This window comes from Synchiropus splendidus, chromosome 2 (assembly GCF_027744825.2).
Source record: "Synchiropus splendidus isolate RoL2022-P1 chromosome 2, RoL_Sspl_1.0, whole genome shotgun sequence".
Taxonomy (NCBI): domain Eukaryota; kingdom Metazoa; phylum Chordata; class Actinopteri; order Syngnathiformes; family Callionymidae; genus Synchiropus; species Synchiropus splendidus.
In genome coordinates this window covers 38,050,605-38,072,126 of record NC_071335.1, presented here as the reverse complement: position 1 = coordinate 38,072,126, position 21,522 = coordinate 38,050,605, and the positions used below count along the sequence as shown (strand labels likewise).

At 39.8% G+C, this 21,522-nt stretch overlaps 1 protein-coding gene across 2 annotated transcripts in view; it reads left to right on the top strand.

The window, feature by feature from the left end:
* Positions 1-21,522, top strand: part of LOC128753630 (regulatory-associated protein of mTOR-like) — a 126,957-nt gene that overhangs the window by 16,429 nt on the left and 89,006 nt on the right. For both annotated transcript variants that reach the window (XM_053855481.1, XM_053855480.1), the window contains exons 4-5: positions 906-988; positions 19,604-19,762. In XM_053855481.1, the coding sequence (XP_053711456.1) occupies positions 906-988; positions 19,604-19,762 (242 nt within the window). The remainder of the gene's footprint in view (positions 1-905; positions 989-19,603; positions 19,763-21,522) is intronic.

Here is a 21,522-nt window from a genome sequence, read left to right as displayed (position 1 = left end):
GCACACGTGTGGTTTATTCTTTATCGACTATGGCTTTTTTCAGATGCTAACTACTTACAGATAAATAAATCCTCAACTCATGAGGTGTTGTTAATGCAGACTAAATGTTATGATTTAGACTGCATGACATGATTAACTCCCAGGAATATGACCAGTCGAATAAACCGCTACTGTTTTTGAGGAAGTGTGTGTTCTGAATACATAATGCACTTGAATGTTATTTTTATCTTTATTTTTCCAACAAAGTGCTAATTCGAGGGAACGAAATGCTAAATTGGGGCCAAGCACGGACAAATTGAGCACACCTCTCGTGTCAGCATCAGCCAATATGGCAGACCTGTTTAAGTTGACAAGTACACGTTAGATCGATTAAGAAGGACCCAGTGCTCTGGCCATTCGTCATGATCCTGTGCTAATCAGACATAACATCTACTGAAGCGAAGCGATCTAACAGAACAAATGGGAATGGCCCTGTTTACGGCCCTCACAACTGTTTTTTGGATCTGATTCCTTGGACGCTGGCCATGCTGGAATGCCATGATATTAAATAGATGCCTCAGTGACATAAACTCAGGTCATGTAACTTTGCCGTAATATAGTGGTTAAAGCACATCGCTGTGATTAACTGGGTTACCGGTTCGCATCTGGCGCTTGTCGGCAGTGCATTTATTTTATCCATGATATGATAAGTAAATAACAAAGCTATTTATAGTTCCATATACCAGTATAGCGTATAGCACATTGATAATTGCACCACACCAGGTAGGACAACGATAGTTGCCATTTCCATTTTTGTCTCACTCCCGCCTCTGAGTAACTCTGAAGCTTGAGTGATTTTCTCTTGTTTTTGAGAATGGAGTTAGTTAAAGTTTTAGCGCTGATTTCAATCTACATTTGTTTTCCAGATCCTTTGTCCATGAGTCCTCAAAAAGCCTTGGAGACCATTGGGGGCAACCTGCAGAAGCAATATGAAAACTGGCAACCTAGGGTAAGAGCCCAACAACCATGTGACACTGCATTTATGTCCATGAAAAGACATTCTCAATTAAATCAGGTCATTGAATGGGTTTTTGGGAAATTTGTAAAATGCCATTTGAACCCCCATTGAGCATTTTAGCAAGGTAGAGCTTCAAGTATCATCAATGATCCCACTTCCTGATGAAAGTGGAGGGAACAATATTTTAATATTTGGTGTCTTTGCACTACTGCAAGCACTCCAGGCTTTCAGGAAGTAGAATGGTCCTTCATTAAGTGTAGAACAGCATCTTGTAAGCCGAATATTTCCACTGAACATGAGGACTTCTGGCATCTAACTTCCGGGCACATTAATATGATGCAAAACACAAATGTTTGGGGTTTGGGGTGATGTGACTCGGTATGTTTCCTTGAAAGCTTGGTATAGATTTTCCTGTTAGGTAAAAATGGAAACTGAAGACAGTTAGCTTGTGTGTGTGGAAAGAGAAAGGTGCTAAAAGAGTGGGGAATTGTTTCATACTGGAGCTCAGCTGTAAAAAGTGAGCTGATATCCAGGAGGATGTGGGAGGATGATCGCTCACATCCTCGCAGCCTCACCAACACACCTTATATAAACTTGTGTTGAATCTTCAATTCCATTGCAAAAGCTAACTGTCAAGTCATTGCTGTTTCTCCTCAAGTCCACTTTCTCTACCCAATTTACGACAGTGTGTGCGAACATAGAGACAACTTTTTGAGATTTACTCTTCACCCTGTGTTTAACATTTATGGCCAGAAACACACACAGCTTGGCTGCCTCCCACTCACTCCTTCTTCCAATACTACCTTTAGCATCTTTGCTTTTCTTTCACTCTGCATGAACCATTTTACTTTGCCTTATTTGGACCCATTTCTAGTTAAATCTTAATGTGGCTGGATGTTATCTGAATTTGGCAGTTATTTTTGATCCCGAAAGCTACAATACATCTTTTACTTCTCTATCCAGCTTCTGTTATGCACGTTTGAAATTGGACTGTTTGTTTTTATTTATTGAACTTGGTCTGTCTTGGTCTCCGTTCTCTCCGGTTCAGGTGGTCTTGACTACAAGTCTAACCAGACCCCATCTTTATATGCTTTGCAAGCATTGTTTCGATATGCTTAAGGGTCTTGTGCCACCCTTTTGGATACATTTTTATTTGTCCACAGTTCATGGTACCTCTGAAAAGTATGTTTTGATCCAAGAAATCCGAAAGTCACACAAACTTCCCATCAGAATTTAGTGAGTTTCACCATTATATCTGGGCATTTCTGCCTGCTCATGTTGGAGTGTTGAGTAATGTTCACGGCTAGTCTGTTCTGTTCACTCAACAAGAAAGAAAGGTGCCACCCTTTGATTCTCTCTCCTTCACTCCCATCCACACAGGCACCATCTGCTCCTCTATTCTGCCAGGCTCCTCTTTCATTCTGTGTGTTTATGTCACCCTTTCACGCTCCATCTCTCTGTCTTCCCCTATATGTGTCGGGATGTGGTTTGAAATGACTTTCCATTGACACATGCTGTATCAAAAAATAAGCTTCTTGTCTTCTAAAATTGTCGCCACTGCTGTCTGACTTGTTTACTTTGCACCTGTGCTTGTTCTATATAGGCTTGGATGTTTTTGTGTCCTGCCTTTCCTTTGTGTTCTGCAACCCGTAAAAGATATAGAATCGTCTGGTTTATTCATCAAATAGCCTCACCACAAAGAACCCTGTGTTTTAGCATGGCAGGTGTAGTTCAGTGCATCAAATCTGAATGAATGAAACTTCACTCAAAAGCTGGTGCTTTGTGTCCAATTTGTACATTGCATTACAAACGACAGCACCATGAGTAAACTGCTCAGCCATGCAGGTCCTAGCCCCAACCCACCCCCTTGAAACATGATGCTGAAGAGGAAAGAAGAGGATGACTGCATTGAAACAACTCATGTGGCAACACTGAAGGCTGACAGGTGCATCTACACTCGATGCAAAATTCCTCTTAAAAATAGGGATGTCAGCCTAAAAATTAAATAATGACTTCAACTTCCGTTCTTGTCCTTAACTGACTTTGAAGGCTACCTTTGTCCAACTTTGTGTCCTTCTTCAGTCACTACCACATTGCATTGCAGAACATCTTTTTATAAAATTCGGATGTTTCTCATTAACAGCCACCCAAATCAATGATGAGTGCGCCCAACAGAGGCCCGGCTGTACTTCCTGTGTTTCTGATGCAATTGGAGCCAAAAACTTCCTAACAAGGTCCAACACTTATTACATTTTCATGTTAGATCGCAAATTGTACCGCAGTTATTCATAGAAACCTTCTTATTCCCTTTGAAATCAGGGCAAACATTAATCCGCTATTTTAATGACAAGATTTCACATTTTTACACTGTAAATCCAGCTGGTAATCAGGCAGTAGGATTGAAGACTTATTTCTCTCCGTAATGGGGAAATAAAAAATTGAGAACGTTTATGTTGTCTACAGAAATTAAGCGTGGCTTTGATGAGTTTTCTAATGGATAACTACAATGGACAAAGGTCATCAACTGTGTCTGTCAATGTTATTTGAGGGTTGTTAAAAATGACACAAAATGACACTTGGTGCTGCCATAAAAATGAATGGTATTGTATACTGTATACTATAATTGAAAACTGCAATATATTGCAATATACTCAGACGGCACATTGTTTCTAAATGTGATATTATATTTCAAGCTGTGGATGCACATTTTGATCACCTATCTTCATAAATAATCTGTAGATGCCATGATCATTGATGTTTCATTGGTCTTTCAGCTGTGGGATTCAACATCATTATGCTGCCTCAAGGATGTCTGAATAATGCAAACAAATTGCAATTAGGACAGGGTTCTCTATATGCTGGAAAAATCTATGCATTGGGTAAAATCTTAGTGTAGGGCTAGAAATCCCAGCAAAGGGAGCCCATGTTTTGCTGGTGCGAACCCTGTACGATGAGACATTTTTTGGAGTACGTCTATGAAAATTCGTGAGACAAACAATTGGATTTAGGTTGTAAATGTTGGTTGATTATCCTGGTAATATTTAGGTCAGCGGTGAAAAGGCTTTGTGTGTCTGGACTGCATGCCACTATCGGATTAACAGTCGTAGTCAAGTCGTAGTGTGCTGACTGGATTCTATCAAGTCCTTTTCGAGTGAATTTCCGAAGCACTTTGGTAAATCCATTCACTCAACAAGTAGCCTTTCCTGTCTTCCTCCTCAGTGAGGCAACCCGAACCCAATCAATGGCGATCTCTGCAGGAATTGTGTTGTTATGGCAACCATGTTGTTCATGATAGAGTGTGATTAGTTGTTATGAGATATCTGATATTCAAAGTATAAACACTGACCAGACTGTGTTGGTGGTACATATTTTCTGAGGACATCCATGCGTGTTGTCTTGGCTTGTTATTTGTTGACTTCACCCATCAGATTATTTCTCCTTAGGCCCCCTTACCTACTGATCTAGCAGTAGAATTCCAGCTTAGCTAAATTGATGGCCAGTGCTCATGAGGCTGCGGAGTGAATAATGTGCTCCGGGAAAATGCTCTAATGATCTCCACTCTTAGTCAGGTTGGAGCCTCATAAGAAAACCATTAGTCCCTTGGAAGGCCTGTGGTGGGACTGCTCCACGTCTTTTATCAACATGTTAAGGCAGAAGGCTTGAGGTCATAGCGGCTCAATCCCCACTGGACAGATGGGGAGTATTGATCTGTGTACCTGCGGGTGCGTATTGCTTTAAATATCTCACATTATCAGCTCCAGATTCCCCCTGTTGTTGCTCTGATTGCATAATGAAGTGGAATGCAAATGTGTTAGTGTTTTTCAAGCCTGTTGGTTAAATTAGTGAGCTTTGTACTGAGGAAAGAGGGGATCACTTTCTGTCATGGATGACTCTTATTTCAGCCAGCTCACAGATCAATTGAAGTTAAACCGGATTACTGTCAATAGTGGCTGTGCTTCTTTGAGACTTTTTTTTACACATAAATGAGGTGGTGTACGATGAAGTGATTGAACACAAAAAATGGCATGGTTCTAAACCAATCATAGGGGACTGCATTACTTAATCAAAGAAAGTGCATGTCGCTGTCGGGGCCAATCTTGTCTAGAGGTTAAAGCAGTATAAAAATGAAGGTCGGCACTGTGAAACCAAATCTGAATATTTGTGAACAAAGATGACACATCAAATCAGAAAATGCGGTGGTAAAGGTGCCCTATTGTGATTTTTTTTTTTTTTTTTTGTTACAGTAAAATCTCACAGACTTGGAAACAGGAAATGTGTTGGACAAGAGGTTTGTAATTGGATACATCTAGCAAAAGGAGAGGAAATGTCTTCTGTCATTTCCTCTCAGGGGTTGCTTCCATAGATTATCCTCCTAAGTCGCACCTACAGTATTTTCGTCTTCAGTCATCACATCCATGAACCTCAATGGTGGTCTATCTCGCCCGCTGCCAATTGTAGCACTCTTCATCCAACATGTTTCCAGTCTCCCACTCTGTGAGGTTTGATGAGTACAAAACATACAAAAGTAACTATAGGTTAAACTATTCTTTTTTCTTTTTTGATGACAATCACATGGATTGGTTATCAATTTTAAGATGTAGTTATGATCAGTGTGATTAAGTGCATGATGTGGATAAAATCAGTCATAAGTACTCCTTAACTAAATAACTTAATTATCGACCAATTGATCATGTAAAGAAAAGTGCTGAAAGAGACAACGCAATGTATCTGTTCCATGTCAACCTTGACTCTCCTGTGTGGAGACATGCTGGTTTTACTTTCTTGTAATGTAAGGTCAAGGCTTCTCTTTAAAGATACTATGCTTCTGCTATACTGTACTATACTTTATTCTGCATGAATGGTCCAAACTTTCACCAGTTGAGGACTATCTTGACTTCTGTTGTCCCAAGTCATAGCAATCACTAAATGCATGGTTATTGCTAAGTCATTTTATTTATTATTTTTTTAATATACGGCATCAAGTTCTTCCTGAAAGTAATTGACAATTGTTAATTTAGCATTGTTACTTTTAACAAATACAAACAAAAAACTAAACAAAAAATGTCAAATGTCTTCAAGGACTTCATGCTGTTAGTGTTGAAGACCTGCTCGTGGGTGTGTTGGAAAGGTCCTCTGGATAGAAGCAGACCAGAAGGGGCCATTACAGGAGGCCAGCGTGTGACTCATAGGACAGGGATGATTGATGCACCATGTACCTTCCTTTGAACTATTTTTACTTCAGTACAATCAAGGTCAGTCAGAAGAAATATGCATACAAGGCTGCTTTTTATGTTCATTTTTTCCTCTTTGCCATGGTGCATTGAATTTATTTGACTGTATGATTGGTCCAGTGTTGCTGTGCTCTTCACTGATTGAAGAATATTTTTATCAACATGGAATTCTTCACTAATGTAGAATTATTTTAGACACATATTTTCCTTGACCTTCCCTTCCTGCCCAACAGGAAGTAGCCAAGCTTATAAAGACTTCTTGAACAAGTATTTATAATTGATAATATGATAATTAATACAAGTAAAAAAAATAGTATGTCTTTGGATCATGTTTCTTGTCAACACATTTGCGCAAAACAGTTTCTTTAGTATTGCAACTGAGAGTTGTTCTGATAGGTTGTGCCAACCAGAGACCGTTAAGAAGAAGAGGCTGTGGCCGGGGTGAGTCTGACAGTCAGTTGGGGGTCTATTCTTGTCTTGCTTTGGTGGCTGAACCAAACAAATGGTTATGTAGGTGCAGCAAACAGACTGGATGAGAATAATTTGGAGTAGATGAAGATGTTAATTTCAATCCCACATCAACAACATTCAATAACATTCCATTTCAATGTGACTTGACGGATTGGAAAAGGTGCACAGAATATTTTTTTTCCTGGTCAGATTATCAGAATTAGTTCAGTCCTGTTGTGACAATTCTTTGTTGATTATTTGGCAACTTCAGTAGGTTTCTGAAGATGTAACACTCAATCATAACTTCTCATTCTTGCTCAATATTCCTTTGGTATTGTGGCAGTGGGCATGTTCTTCTACGTCTGGGCTTTGGCACATTTCCACATCTCTGTCTTGGAATTGAACACTCAGCTTTGCACAGAAGAAGCTGTGCTTTGCATTACCTTCATTCCCACAATTTATTTCTCATTTGTTCCTTCTTGTCTTTATAAACCTTCAGTGTTGGGGGAGGGTGGTTTCCTTCTTGAATGGCCATGAGCGGGTTGAGCAACAGATGGTTCTGATCCAGAGTTCCAGCCTGTCTATATTGACACTCATTGCTATTCTGGATCACAGAGACGACGCTGGTGTCTGCAAACTTCAGGTGTCTTTGACTCCTTTAAGACACTGGCTGTCAGGACAGTCACATTGAAGATGGTGGTGAGTCGTGGATATCTGAGATTATATTGTTATATTCCCTAAACAAAGTCCTTTTTTCTGTGTTGGGGCAGACAAGGTGTTGCTTAACGTGTTGCTTCCCATTGTCTGAACTGTTTGCTCTGTAACTGGACTGGTGACATGTTATGAAGACCATCACAGACCTCCCTGTGACATGTCATCGTATATTTCATGACCACAGATATGGACTCAATCAGTCTGTTTCTGAACTTGGACACAATGCATTTTTGCAGCACTGGACCTTTCTTGGTTGAGTTTGCATGCTCTCCATGTGACATTCTGACTAGGTTAATTGGTGTGCGTGCGTGCGTGCGTGTGTGCGTGCGTGCGTGGGTGGGTGCGTGTGTGCCGTGCGATGGACTGGTAACCTGTTCAGGGTGTTTTCCTGCCTCTTGCCCAGTGACCATTGAGACCGACTCCAGCAGACTAAGCGGTGGTTAAATGAAGATCTATTGACTGTGGTTTGGATAACTTCTGCAGTCCTTGACCGGAAGACTTTATTTTTGTATTAAGTATATCTGGCTTAATAAATTGAGAGAAAGACTTGTGCATGTCTTGTTTTTTAAAGCTCTGGTAGAATGACCATTTGCTTGTCTCGAATAAAGAGTTCTCTTTCTGAACCAGCACCATCTAACAAACCAGCTCCCCCAATTATGCACGGTAGATTGAGTTATCAGTCCTCTCTTCCGCTCTCTTGTTAGATGGGTCTGTATGTCACTGGATGCCCTGGACCCCTCACTCCAGATTGTCTCCCATTGTTGGTTCCTCAATTTGGCCCGATGGACCCTGGGTACGCTAGTAATTAGTCCAGCATCTGTCTTTGTAGATTATTGGTATCCCTGACTACTGCTTGGACAGATTGGGATTTCTGCTCAAGTGACCTGACCAGCATTGTTTTAGAAATGTTCTGCAACATCTCTTCAGGAGATCTGAGCTGACTAACTGCAACTACAAAACACTTCAGTTCTTGAATCAAATTTTCAGATCCAGGGTTGTTGTTGTCATCTGTATGGTGAGACTGTGGCCTTAAATTCACTTCTCCAAAGCTGAGGACATTTTTAATTGTCTTTAAAGGCAAACATTGCACGCTGTATATGTAGATCCTGTATTTTCCTCACATCTTTGACAACATTACAAATGAAAAGACGACTGTATTATTTATTTAGTTATTTATTTTTAAAGGATTACACATATCAAAACTTCAGCAAATGCATTTTTTTTTCTGTTTCATTTTTTTGGGGAAAGATCTCTGTCTTAGTTTCTGAGTGTAGCAGAACCTTATTTCCAGTGGTAGCTTTTGATGATAATGACTAATTGATTTTTTTTTTTCACTTGAGCATTTTCAGATAATCTTCATTGATTTGTAACTGATTGAAGTGTGAGATCATTCAGTTATTCAGCTCTGCAGTCACATGTATCCCCATCAGCTGCTGAGCAATAATTTACATTTGTGACAGCATAATATATATATATATATATATATATATATAATTGTTGATATTATTAATTAAATGTGGTTGATGCATTGTGTGTCCATAAAAAAAAAATCTTGTTACATTTTCTTGCCTGAGTGCATTTTCAAGTCCTTCAATAGTCTTCCCTTTCAACAAACGACAGCTGCTGTTGCAGGGATGAGCAAACGTATTGACTGTTCAACTTTCTCTGGTGAAACTATGTTGACTTTGTAACGTGATTTAGGCTTGAATCAATATATTCTAATTACATTTTAAGCTTCTCTTTCTTTCGTTTCTAAATTCATCTACTTTTATTTCCATTGTGGCTGATTATTTGAAGGAGCTTTTTTCACCCCCTAATGAAATTATCAATTTAAAGGCTCTGTTCAGAAAGGTTTGAGTTATTTAGAAAGTTTAAATGACTTTTTTTCTGTTTAATAACAGAATGGAACATTTGAAACTTGAAAGATCTTGAAAAGCAGTGCATGAAAAAGGGCCCCTTTTCTTTTAACATTTTATATATGGAAATGTCCGGTGGCATACTGTCGCGTATGCCATTGTTGCTACGATTTATAACAATGAAAGCACCCTAATCTCATAATTTCATGGATGACCGATGTCTGTGTCTCAATTTGTCTCCCCCTTGTCTTGATGCAATTGATATGTCACCTCCTCTGTGGATCCTTTACTGTGGCACGGCAACTACATGCTGAAGAGTGAGTGGCAACAATAACAAAGAGGGGTTTGTCCCAGGACATAAAAAGGAGTGCAGACAAAGCCATTTATCACAGCCAATCCTGCAGCACACTCCCGTAATGAAGACAGATGGAGGCTGCTGGATCAACACTGGAACTCTCTATATTAAGAACACATCAGCCACATATGAGAGGGTCTATCAAAATCACTTAGCCAATGAGTGGACCTTAATTATGCTGGCGTTTGACTTCCCTTTTGGTTTTCCATTGCATCCTTTCTCTCTGCCTGCAACCTGTCACTCAAGTCTATGCATGTTGGCAAAGCTGTTGATGTTTCAGGGAACGTCAAGTTCTCTCTGATCTATTCCAAAGGTGTTTTGCAAATGCATTTTGTCTCACTCTGTTACAGACATTTTAAGGTCAACAGACTGTGAATCACAACCCATAACCCATGTGCAGAGGAACCCTTGAGTAAAAAGAGGTATCTTCAGTTAGACCCCTTGTGCCGTGGAGCATATTGTAGGATGGGTAGTGAAGAAATAGCTTTTCACACCCTTTGCTTCCTCTTTTGTGATGTGATCCTTTATGGATTCACAAAAGGAAATTCTATTTCTCCCCTTTGCCCTCTGATCACAGCAGTGTCAAAGGTCCATTGAACAATGGTGTCTCCAGAGTTTGTGAAGTGAGCCTGACAGCAATAGGCTATCACACACAATTTATCACAAAAAACTATCTCCACGATAAGAATTAGACATCTCAACCACGACAGTGCGATGCTCTCCAGCTCCGTGGTGCGTGGCTGTTGACACCGAAGGGACCATATAGGTTTTCTGACGCGCCTATCGCACGAGAATCGTGTGAAGACATGCAGTGTTTCACTCAGAACTCTCCTCACTTCGACTATATTCTGCCCAGAAAATCGTTCACAATAATGCCAATAGATTTTGATCGTACTGGAACTATTCACCCAAACATCTCTCTCGTCTTTTGCAATAAAACCGCCAGAACAGAGCATGTAAGGTTACATGCTTCACAGAGTTATAAGAGAGATGTGAAACATTGAATTGCCCTTTAATACCCTTATTTAACCATAAACTAATGATGTTGGAGACAAACTCCAGTAATCTAATCGAATGCAGAAAACACAAGTTACCATTTAGTACGCGTTTTTTCTTTAGAAAACAGTTGGGCTTGAAAGTAGTAATAGAACAAAAACATATTTTTATCATTATTGCTAAAATGCCAAAATGTATGGTGACATAATATTTTGTCCATATCGCCCACCAAGTGTCTGATAACGGAGCAGGTGGGGGAGTTTTACCCCATTGAAAGGATGACCGTTATTCTAATGGCAACGCATTGCATTGTGACTGTCACTCCAACATGAGGCAGCACTGAACATGCAGGAAAGCTTGTTCATCTCCCCTTTCTCTGGTACCTGTCAACACTTCATTTACATGTACAGGTACTTTGAAGTCTAACTTTGTACTTTGAATTCTATACCATTCATTTCGCACACCTACAGGGAGTACTACAAATCCCTTGCCACGTACATGTTTGTAAGAAAAAAGTTTACCTTGGTCTCCTGCATAAAAGCCCTCTGTTAATGACTTTGGCTTTTAGTTTTTACTTTGTACTTAAATGTGAAAACAAGAAACAAAAAAAAAAAACGAGCTTTTTGACTTAATGCCATTACTTTCAATATGATATGAACTGAGAGGAAGCCTTGCATTCATGGAGTGATGCATTCTTGTCATGTTTAAAATGCCAAAGCTATATAAAATAATGGATGAGATAATGGGCTGGCCATTTTTTTGTCACACATGATTTGCTAGTTTCCAGGAATTTTGTATAGGAGAAAAATACGCTCAGATTTCTGCCTCAAGTGCTGGTGATTGGAGGCTTTGGGAGTTTTTCATTATTTTATTAGTAATACTCATCTACATTATTTTCTTCTATCTCTAATACATGATACCACACTGAAACAAATCATATTTCCACTGATAAGAGCCACATAACCCAGCAGATTGTTTGGCTACGTGTTCAGTATGGGCCGATGTCCAAATGGGGTTCAAATGCACTTGTTGAGTAATATGGCACAGTTGATGTGAACCATGCGTTGTGAATAATGATTTAAGTCATTCTACAACAGCAGTATGTTTCAGAATTTGTCAGCGGGTTGACATCTGATAGATTTCATGTTTGACTCAACAACCAGATGATCTCCAGTCTGTCTGGTTTGCTCGGTATTTGTGGCGTGTCCTCTGTTTTGTTGCATTTTAACCTTTTACTGAGTCTAAAATCAGTGGTTGAATAGCACTGCTGTACCTGAACACATTTTGGGTGAACATGAACTTTTGTAATTTTAAGCTTACCATTTTCTACCTCTGTTTCAGTTGGTAGAATGTGCTGTATGCCACTGTACTTTTCTTTAATAATTAAAAGACCACAATGTCATTTTGGTGTGAAAGCTTCAGCTGCTTCTTGTGTGGACTGAACTGACACCAACAATGGGGAATTGCTCCCTATATGCTAATGTGATTCCAGGTTTGAAATTTGATCTCAAGATGAAATCTAGCACATAGATTTCATCTGTGTTTTAGTTTTAACTGCACTATGAAGATACTGAGCAATTGTTTCATTTTATTTACGGAAAATACAGTCACTCTGCGTGCGATTGTTTTGTGTCCTGACTGTTTTCCCAATGTGGGGAAAGCACATATGGACCACCACTGTTCATTGACTTACAGACACAAAAGTTCAAATGCTACTCCAGCTCATACCAGGTCTGGTAATGAAATATTGATCCCATCCTGAACCAGTCATTTGAATCTTCTCTGTGCTGCAGGAAGTATATATTCTGAAACCTGATTTAAATTGGAGATCATCACAGAACAGTGTGTTAATCTGAGTAGGAAACACTAGCTCATCCTGTGGCCCCTGGAGGATTGCAGAACCACAGTCTCAATCATTGGACATCGTCTTTGAGCCTAAAATAACATTTCCATATCTGGTATCTCCTGATCGCCAGTAAATGTAGTCCACCGTGTTATAGAATTAACACAAAGTCATCACTTCCTTGGAATGCATGACAATAAATACGGGGACGCCACTGACCTGTAAGACGTTTATCATTGACTGTTTTTGTTGTACATAAATTGCACAGGCGTTGACTGCAATAGATGTAGAATTGTCTAGAATTTTTGAAATACCTTAAATAACTAAAGAAGAACCTTAAAATATCAATTCCAGTGTATTCGATATATACTTTCAAACATCTTTGTTTCATGCAACACCTATTTGTAGATCACTATTTATTTACTTTCAAGTTGATTCATTTTGGAATTTCCATCTTTAGCATCTATTCACATGAATGTTTTAACAAGGGGCTATTGAGAGGCTTTTAATCAGGTTCATGTGCGATTATGCTATGTGCTTCATCCACTTTGGCACATACCTCACTTAAGTCAGGCACAGTCACCTTGTCTCTTTGCTAATGGCTTTGGGCACTCTTGACTGCTCCAATCCCCTCTCAATCAGAAGCCACTGGAACTTTCCATCCAGGTGGTGGGATACGAAGGCGGCACTTGATTGGAGTCATACGTGGATCAGTCAGAGGCATCTGGCAGCTTGTGATCAGAATTGTTGTGCAGATGGATCTGTGAAACCACAGGTTTCTCAGAACTGATCATACAGTCTTGATCGGTACAGAGTAGTTGATGAAACATTCTCATGATTTACTCTTCACCACAGTTAATTTTTTTAATGCTTTCCTGTCATATTCTGATGTATGTCATGTAATTTAGTCGGCACCATTTGACTCTGATGATCCATTTAATGGTATTCATGATGACTAAAAAAGGAGGCAGAATTTCTGTAATTTACTGTGGAGCTCAGCTGATCAACACCACAGCCAGGAGACATGGAACATAAGTGAGCCAAGTGGCTCAAGTTCTTCCAGTGGCTGAGATTACACCTGGGTAGTTTGAAGAGCTGCTGTGTGTGAGGATCTAAATGGACAGTTTTGTGTGTATCAGGGAGGATAACACGGGCCAGATCCAGGACACTTTGAAGAGATTGTGTCTCTGGCCCACCTGGGAAGCTGGTGGTAGTGGCAGTGGTGAGGTGTCTCTGTGTTTCCCTATTGATGCTGTCGTTGTGAAGACAGCCACAACACAACAGATAAGCGACAGAAAATGGATGGATGCGTCGATGGATGGAAGGATTAGTTAGAAATGCCTCGCCATGAGATTCAGTCTGGGAAGGTGGAGAAAGGCAGTGGTAGAAGATTACTATTCACTGCAGCATTCACCACTGACCAGAGATGTGATCCTTTTTCATCACCCCTTATGTTGCAAATGTTTGTCAGCACATAATGAATTCCGTGAATCGTGATGAAAAACTTAATTTCAAACATGTTGACAGAGATATTTGATACTGTGGCTTCTTGTGCCAACACTTGTTTTCTGCCAGTTATGTAACCCACGCCACTTAGTCAGTGGTGTTCTGACTCCTGCTGCTCTGTTTCAGCCTCCAAATGGACTCCAAATCAGAAGCGGGCACAATTGGAACTGTCTGTTCGGGGTCGGCAATGTGGTGCACCAAATTTCTCTCACAAAAAATGTAAAAAAAACTGAAAACTACAACAATGCAAATCCTTCATAGAATATAACCTTTCTTCTTTGATCAGGAGATGTGTTCAGTTGGGGGCTTGCGGCTGATCTGTTGTGTGTGCTTCTCCATCAAACCTACTGTGAACTGAGTCATTGTGGCCTCAGCAGGACTGGTGTCTCTGGGGAGTTGACTGCTGCCCGTTATCACACTGGCTGTCCTTTATGTCATGCAGAAAATGCATCACAATCTGGTCTATCTTTTTACATTTGGAACTTGGGTATCCAAGCCTGTTTAAAAGACTGTTTATAATTTAAAGTAACATATAAGTGACTATGAAATACAGATGATTCAAACAGGACAGACTCATTGTGAATTCGATGTTGGCTGCAACATCAGAATCTTTAAAATGACCATTTACACAGAGCACAAACCTGTATGCACCACTTGTGATGTCCATATATGTCTGTTTTTTTTCATGCTGTAAAAATTTACTCATCTACTTACTTATCTATCGCCTTTGGATTTCATTATGTAATTAGAACTTCTGAAAGGAAGGATAATTATCCCCTTCCTCATCCTGCCATTTTTGTCATCGTCGTTGCCCGATGTAAAACCAAACATTGAGCGCGAAATGACCATTTTGACATAAGATAGTTATAACTTTAAAAATACAAACATTTGAAATGTTATTTTGATGCAAAGCAACTCTATTAGCATGTGAAATTTGGTTACTGAGGAAAAATCATAATGGTCTTCAAGTGGTACTTTGTTGTTATTCTCAGTAGTCTACTGTGACTGTTTAGATGTTAAGCCAGATGTGCTGGAAAGTGATTGTTGTATAAATGAGAAAAAGAAAAAGAAGAGCACTAGCACTACCCTATAACAACATCGTTGTTTAAACATATGTGCCTGCCGTAGGAATATATTGTTTTCATTGTTCTCCCTGGATCAAGAGAGGACAGCTGGGCAGTGATATATAAGACAATCATCAATAATCAGAAACTCTATTAAATATTTCATGAACTTACAACAGTACACTTGCGTTACAAGAGTGCCTCACTACCCCACGTCCACGTTTTAAGTTTTATTTTATACGTTTTATTTAGAAAATCTAATTACTGTGAAATGACTGTTGCAAAAGAATGGCTTTTGACTCATCACAGCCCAGAAAGTAGTCATGGGTGGAGTGCATCTTCTAAACGCGAGCAGGAGAGAAATGACAAATTCCCCATGAACACATCATGAAATGTTAAAGCATTTAATCTAAAGAAATTTACTGTGGTGCTCCACTGGGATCCAAAATATCCAAGCCACTGAATTGAGCATAGTATGAGACCTTTTTCCTGATGATTTGTTTCAAGAGCTGTGAACCTGCCCTTCCCCGTCTCGCTCCCTCATCGTTTCGAAATAAGCTCTGATTTCACTTGTAATTTTTACTTGGAGGATTCCTACTTTAACAACATTATGGTGCTTTGATAGCACTTGATATCTTGGGGCTGATCAGCGTGCCTCTCAGCATTCAGACGTTTCCGTTTGATTCCGCACAAATTGAATCAGCTTGCCAGAGCGCCTCTCTTGGTGCAATCTGATTCGGATATCAGAATTCACATTCCCATTACGATATTCACATTGCGGGATGTGACAAACGAACATCGTACATCCAGGTTAAAAAAATATGACCCGTATTGTGTGATTTCTTTGTCGAAACATCCGGTTAATGCCTTGTTAATCTTTATCTCAGATTTATCTGCAGTGTGATATAGAAACATTGCAGAATTTGATATGCATATTTTATTATAGCGGGGCAGTTCCCATACTGAATCAACAGACGGCAACAGTTGTAGGATTGTTGATTGATTATGGCAATGAATACACCTAATATTATTCTGCTGAAACGCAGTGAGAGTTATCTGTTTCATTGTGCTTTTTACTAAGGGAATTCAGCCAGTCTTGCATCAATTACAGTACCAATACAAGTAACATCCGACTTACAACCGGGATCGGTTCCGACCAGTCGGACTGGATGTAAGACGACGACGCGAGGTTTATAGGTACTACTGTAGTGGTAGATGGCTGTGTGACAGTGAGATGCTGGGATACTGTGCTGCTGTAACTGTCGTACACGTTGCCGGGCTGCTACGTGCTGAGGTGCGGCCAGAAAAAAAAGCATCTTCTGGCCGTGGAAGTACGTCGAGCAGGTCGTAAGTCGGATGTTACTTGTACACCTGAGCTTAACACTCATGATCTGAAGGTTCTTGGGACCTTTCAGTCATAAATAAAACAGACATAAACTGTATCAAAATGGACTGAAATCTTGCAGCACCTCAGGTCTCCATGCTGAAGAAGGGACTCAGTGGAACTTCTTACTGACTGGCCAAATAAAACCTGTTCTCTCATAAAAACACAAAGTGCTTTTGACTACCATGTATATTTACATTTACTGATAGCATTATTACTACAGTGTGCATTCAGAATAGGGCTACATGGTGGATGGAAAATATTTACATTGCGAATCATTTTTCTTTGCGATATATATTGTGATACTAACAAGAATTGTCACCTGATTGCTACAGTATTGTATTTGGAAAGAAATGGTTCTCGAACAAGTGAGCAAACTTATGTTATTTGACACTTCATTTTAACGAAAGAAGTATTTTGTTCACAAATCCAACAGTGAAATAAAAATCAGAGGCAAAGTTGATGAAGAATGATGGAATATGAAAAAAAGAAAAGTGTCTCTAATTCAATAGGGAGAGTGCTGGCAGATTGAGTTGCAAGGCTGCAGAGAGTTTTTCCTCTCTCACAGCTTCTCTACATCCATGTGAACTGGTTTATTTCTACACCCAAATAATGGTCTTTGTAATATGGATCAAGTAGAGTTGCACCTGTCTATGTCCATCATGCATTGGCAGTGGTTTTGCTTGTGTCATCACCAAATCCCATTTTTGCCTTTGGTCGTAAAAGTCTTTTGGATGAAAGCTGAAAATGCAGACAAATTTTGTTGGCCACATTTCTGGTGCATAGTGTGTTCGTAGGATGAACAGATGTGCAAGTGTGACCCAATGGACACAATCCCCACAGTAAAGCAATGGAAGTGGAAACACAATGTTTTGGGAGTATTTCATGTAACCTTTCCTGGTACTGCAGAGACATTGTGTACAGAAGAATTGGCCTGAATCTTCCCTAAGCTCTGCGCAAACCTGGTGATCAATGATGAGACATGACTCATTGCTGTTTGCCAACAAGAGTTTCTCGACCAAGTAGGATTTGCATTGATTAGTGTCTTTTTAAGTGGGAAAATGGACAACACCGCGGAGGATCAAATATGTTTCTCCCATTTCATGCTTTTGTCAAACACTGCACAGCCCCTGGACCTTTAGGTTGAAGGCCGGCTGTTTGCAGAATTACATGTTAGGTTCAGTACCAGAAGGGACTCTGTGAGTGTGATTATGACTCAGACTGGTCTGACTCCTCCAGTAATGCTTAAACAATGCTATACCTCAACAGGAAAGAACAAAGTCATTTCTTCTCAAGTCATCTCCTATTGTTACTGACGTGAATAAGTGTGTCTCAGTGAACACTTGGGACTCACTGCTGAACAGTATTAGTTATCAGTACTGACTGAAAGATATGTTGGCAAGTGAAAAATGTAATTAGACACATGAAAATGTTACTGACATCAATATCAGCATAAATGTGTTTAGGTTTTGACTGAATGCAGCATCAGGTTTTGACTTTGGTGTGAAATCATCTCGAACAAAATGTTGATCATGTCTGTCGGCTCATGACTCACTGAACTAGTCAGATTGTGTTATTTCATCTGGGTGATGTAAGGGTCTGTCCAGTTTCGCCTGACTTCAATGTGTGATTTTAAATCAAACGTTGAACACTAAACATCCACGACTGGTGAAATATATGAAGCTTCTGGATTGTGACGCAACACACAAAGGTCCTTTTTGTAACTTGTCCGTCTTACGTGGAACAGACTGGGTGCCCTGCAAGCTTATGCGATTAATTGGTGATAAAACCTGGCCCAAACTGTGGGGTGATGACAACCTGACATACCAACTGCCGAGGCACAGAGGGAGCCTACTGGTCTCTATAAATGGGTGATATGTTATATGCAGACAGCCATTCAGTGGGCTGATCCATGGTATTGATTGAACATCCTCTCAACACTTCACAAGGGAGAGGTCTGGAGGGCAATAAGCTAGGACACCATGGCCAAGTACATTAGCTCACTTCTATGTGGAAGAACAGTGAGCTCTAATCCAAAATACATGGTACTGTCATTCATGCAGAAGAGCGAGCAATTCTACCTAAAGTCATGCTCGACGTCATGGATGAATGTTCTAGTTTTTCAAACATGATGTTGGTGTTATTAATTGAAACATACGATGTCCGTATTTTTAATGTTCAGCCCTGTCATATTGATACTGTCAAGAATTCGGTTTTGCTAGTTTTTCTTGAAAACAATGAACAAAATAATGTAGAGATTATTTGTATTTGTGTCTACAGCCACGCCTTTTGTAATACAAGAAACAAAGAAATTGAAGAGTTTTTATGATAATATTTGAGGTTGCATCAAATTTGAAGGGTGTCTTTACCGTCCCTGAAAACAGTAGTGGTTTGTTAATTTCTTCTTCACTTTGTTATTATCTTTGTGGATGGTAGCTTCTCCCCATTTTCTGCTCCATCCTAATCTATTATGAAAACCTCATGGGTATGCTGATCGGTCTGCCCCATAGTATTAGAACTACAAGTCCTCCATCAGGTCACTATATGACTCATGTTTAGGGGTCCAGGTCCGCGAAGGACATATTTAGGCTGTCAACCACTAGAGCTCCTCCTGAAGAAGATCTGCTAAACTACTCCATGGCCAGAAAACAAAACCAAAACATCTTGGAGTTTGATTTATTCTCCAGTTCAGCACCCCTGAGAGGAAGCATATTATCCCAAATTATCCTTTGGACCATTGTGGTGTCTGCAACATAAACAGCAACGAGTCTGGTTTACACAAGTCATCACCATTGAGTGCTCACTTTGCCTCTGATGCTGACACTTACGATGAACACACACTCATCATAGAAAAATAAGCCATCTGGGTAGAAAGCCTCAGGGAGTCTTTTCCTACTGCCCTCTGAATGTTCATCTCTGTAATGTTTCTCTTTGCTTCGGCTATGTGAGACATTCAACACCACTGATGTGAATGACCAGTACATCCACCGGCATGATTTCTTAGTCTCCAAGATTTGAATGTGATAGGTGTTGATACATGTTTTCACTTTGCTATCTGATTTCCTGATTTTCACCGCGACTGAATGATTCAGTTGTAACACCCTGAGTGGATCTAATCTGTAATGTGTAGGATGCCACCTGCTATCATTTTGCACTCGGCGTCGGGCACAACAGCTGTACTGATGTGTCCTGCTTTCTGTCCTGCAGGCTCGTTACAAACAGAGTCTGGACCCCACGGTGGACGAAGTGAAGAAGCTCTGCACTTCTCTCAGACGGAATGCCAAAGAGGAACGAGTGTTGTTCCACTACAATGGCCATGGAGTGCCCCGTCCTACTGTGAACGGGGAGATTTGGGTTTTTAATAAGGTAAGCAACAGCCTTGATCTTTTTTTTTTAATACATTGATTATTTTCTTATATCTTTGAGGAAATTGTTTCCAAACGTACAATGTAAGATGCTCAGGTTCTCATTGGTAGTGACTAGGATTGGCAAGAAAAAAACACAGGTATAATTGAGGGACAACTCATGTTGCAAAAATTGGTGACAAGGTGAGGGAGGCCACACCCTATGTGGAGAGTAGAGACACATGTTACAAAAAGAGTGTTAGAAGTAGAAGTACAGGGCAAAAGAAGAAGCAGGAGCCGACCATTGAGGTTCTTGGGTAAGAGAAAAGAGCATATGAATAGGATAAGTCTGACCACAGTAGATGGCTCATGATGGCTGGGTGGAGGCTGACTTGCTGTTGCAAGGCAAATGCTGAAGGACAAAGAGTAAATATAATGAATTATTCTCCATCCACAATCAATAGTATATTTTCCACACATGTAATCAATTGAGTATGAAGTATGCTGATTTACGACTTGCCATTTCATTTCTGACAACATTAGTCCCCCGATGACTTGTATGAAGTGTTTCCACCGAACATGTTTACACAAATATAAAACATCAAGCGCTCCGTGGATCAGCCAAATAATTTAGGTATTTGATTAAAGTGAGGCCGTTTTACGCGTAGCTACCTTATCTTCTTGGTCAACTGGGGCCACAAGCTGCATTAGTCATTACTGTAGTCGAGCTGACTAAAGTTAGATGTGAGGAAAGTTTCTCTAGATCCTTGAGGGACATTGGGACTTTGATCCTTGATAGTTTTTTTTTTAGATGGTGGAAGGCAGACTTTGTAATTGATTTAATGTGGCCTTTCAAATTCTGGTCCATGTCTATGACCTCATCATGATTTTTCACTTGGCTCAATGCTTTTTATTCAGGGTGAGGGGACTAAAATCACATCTGAGTTTTATTTTGTGAAAGACTCTTGTGGAACACTGTGTACACTCCTAACATGTCACCATGTCAGGAGTTATCCACTGACCTGGCTAAGTAGATTTCTGGATGTCCTTCATTGACAAGCGTTTGATTGGGTATGTCCATGTTTTATGTCATCCAAAATGATTTAATGTCACCTATATTATATATATACAATAGGTGATTACCTATATATAATCACCTATTAACATGTGTGTATGCTCGAAAAGTACAAAGTCTTCTTTTTATACACATTAATGAGCTATTACCAAACTTACTGCAAGTCACAGAAACAATATATTATTTCCAGGTTTTGGAAGAAAAATGTATTTATTAAAGGTTTTGGAAATATCCCATTCATGCATCATCACATGGTGTTGTTTATGACTCATGGTGGTGAACATTTCATGGAGTTGAAAGCAGAGTTCATAATCATGACTCTACAAGGTATTGGAAAGTCTGGCAATGTTTCACACCTGATACAATGTGGACCCCTATTGACTTCATGTAAATAAAAGAAATCTAATCCTCTTGCTGATAGTAATTCTTCTGGCATTCTCACTCATTTAGTCTCTAAAAAATATAATTACTAATAGACTGTTGTCTGCCAGTATTATGTCAACATTTTAACCATAACTGAAATCCTCTGGCACCTTTTTTACAAAGTTTGATGGCAAGTGTTCACAAAACCTGAGGTACACAAACATGACTTGGGTGTTGTATTAAAAAAAATATATATATATCTTGGCAAAGAGAAAGACTAGAGCCTCAAATAAGCGATGGAGACTCTGGCTTTATTGTGCTATTTTTGCTGTTTTTCATTTCCA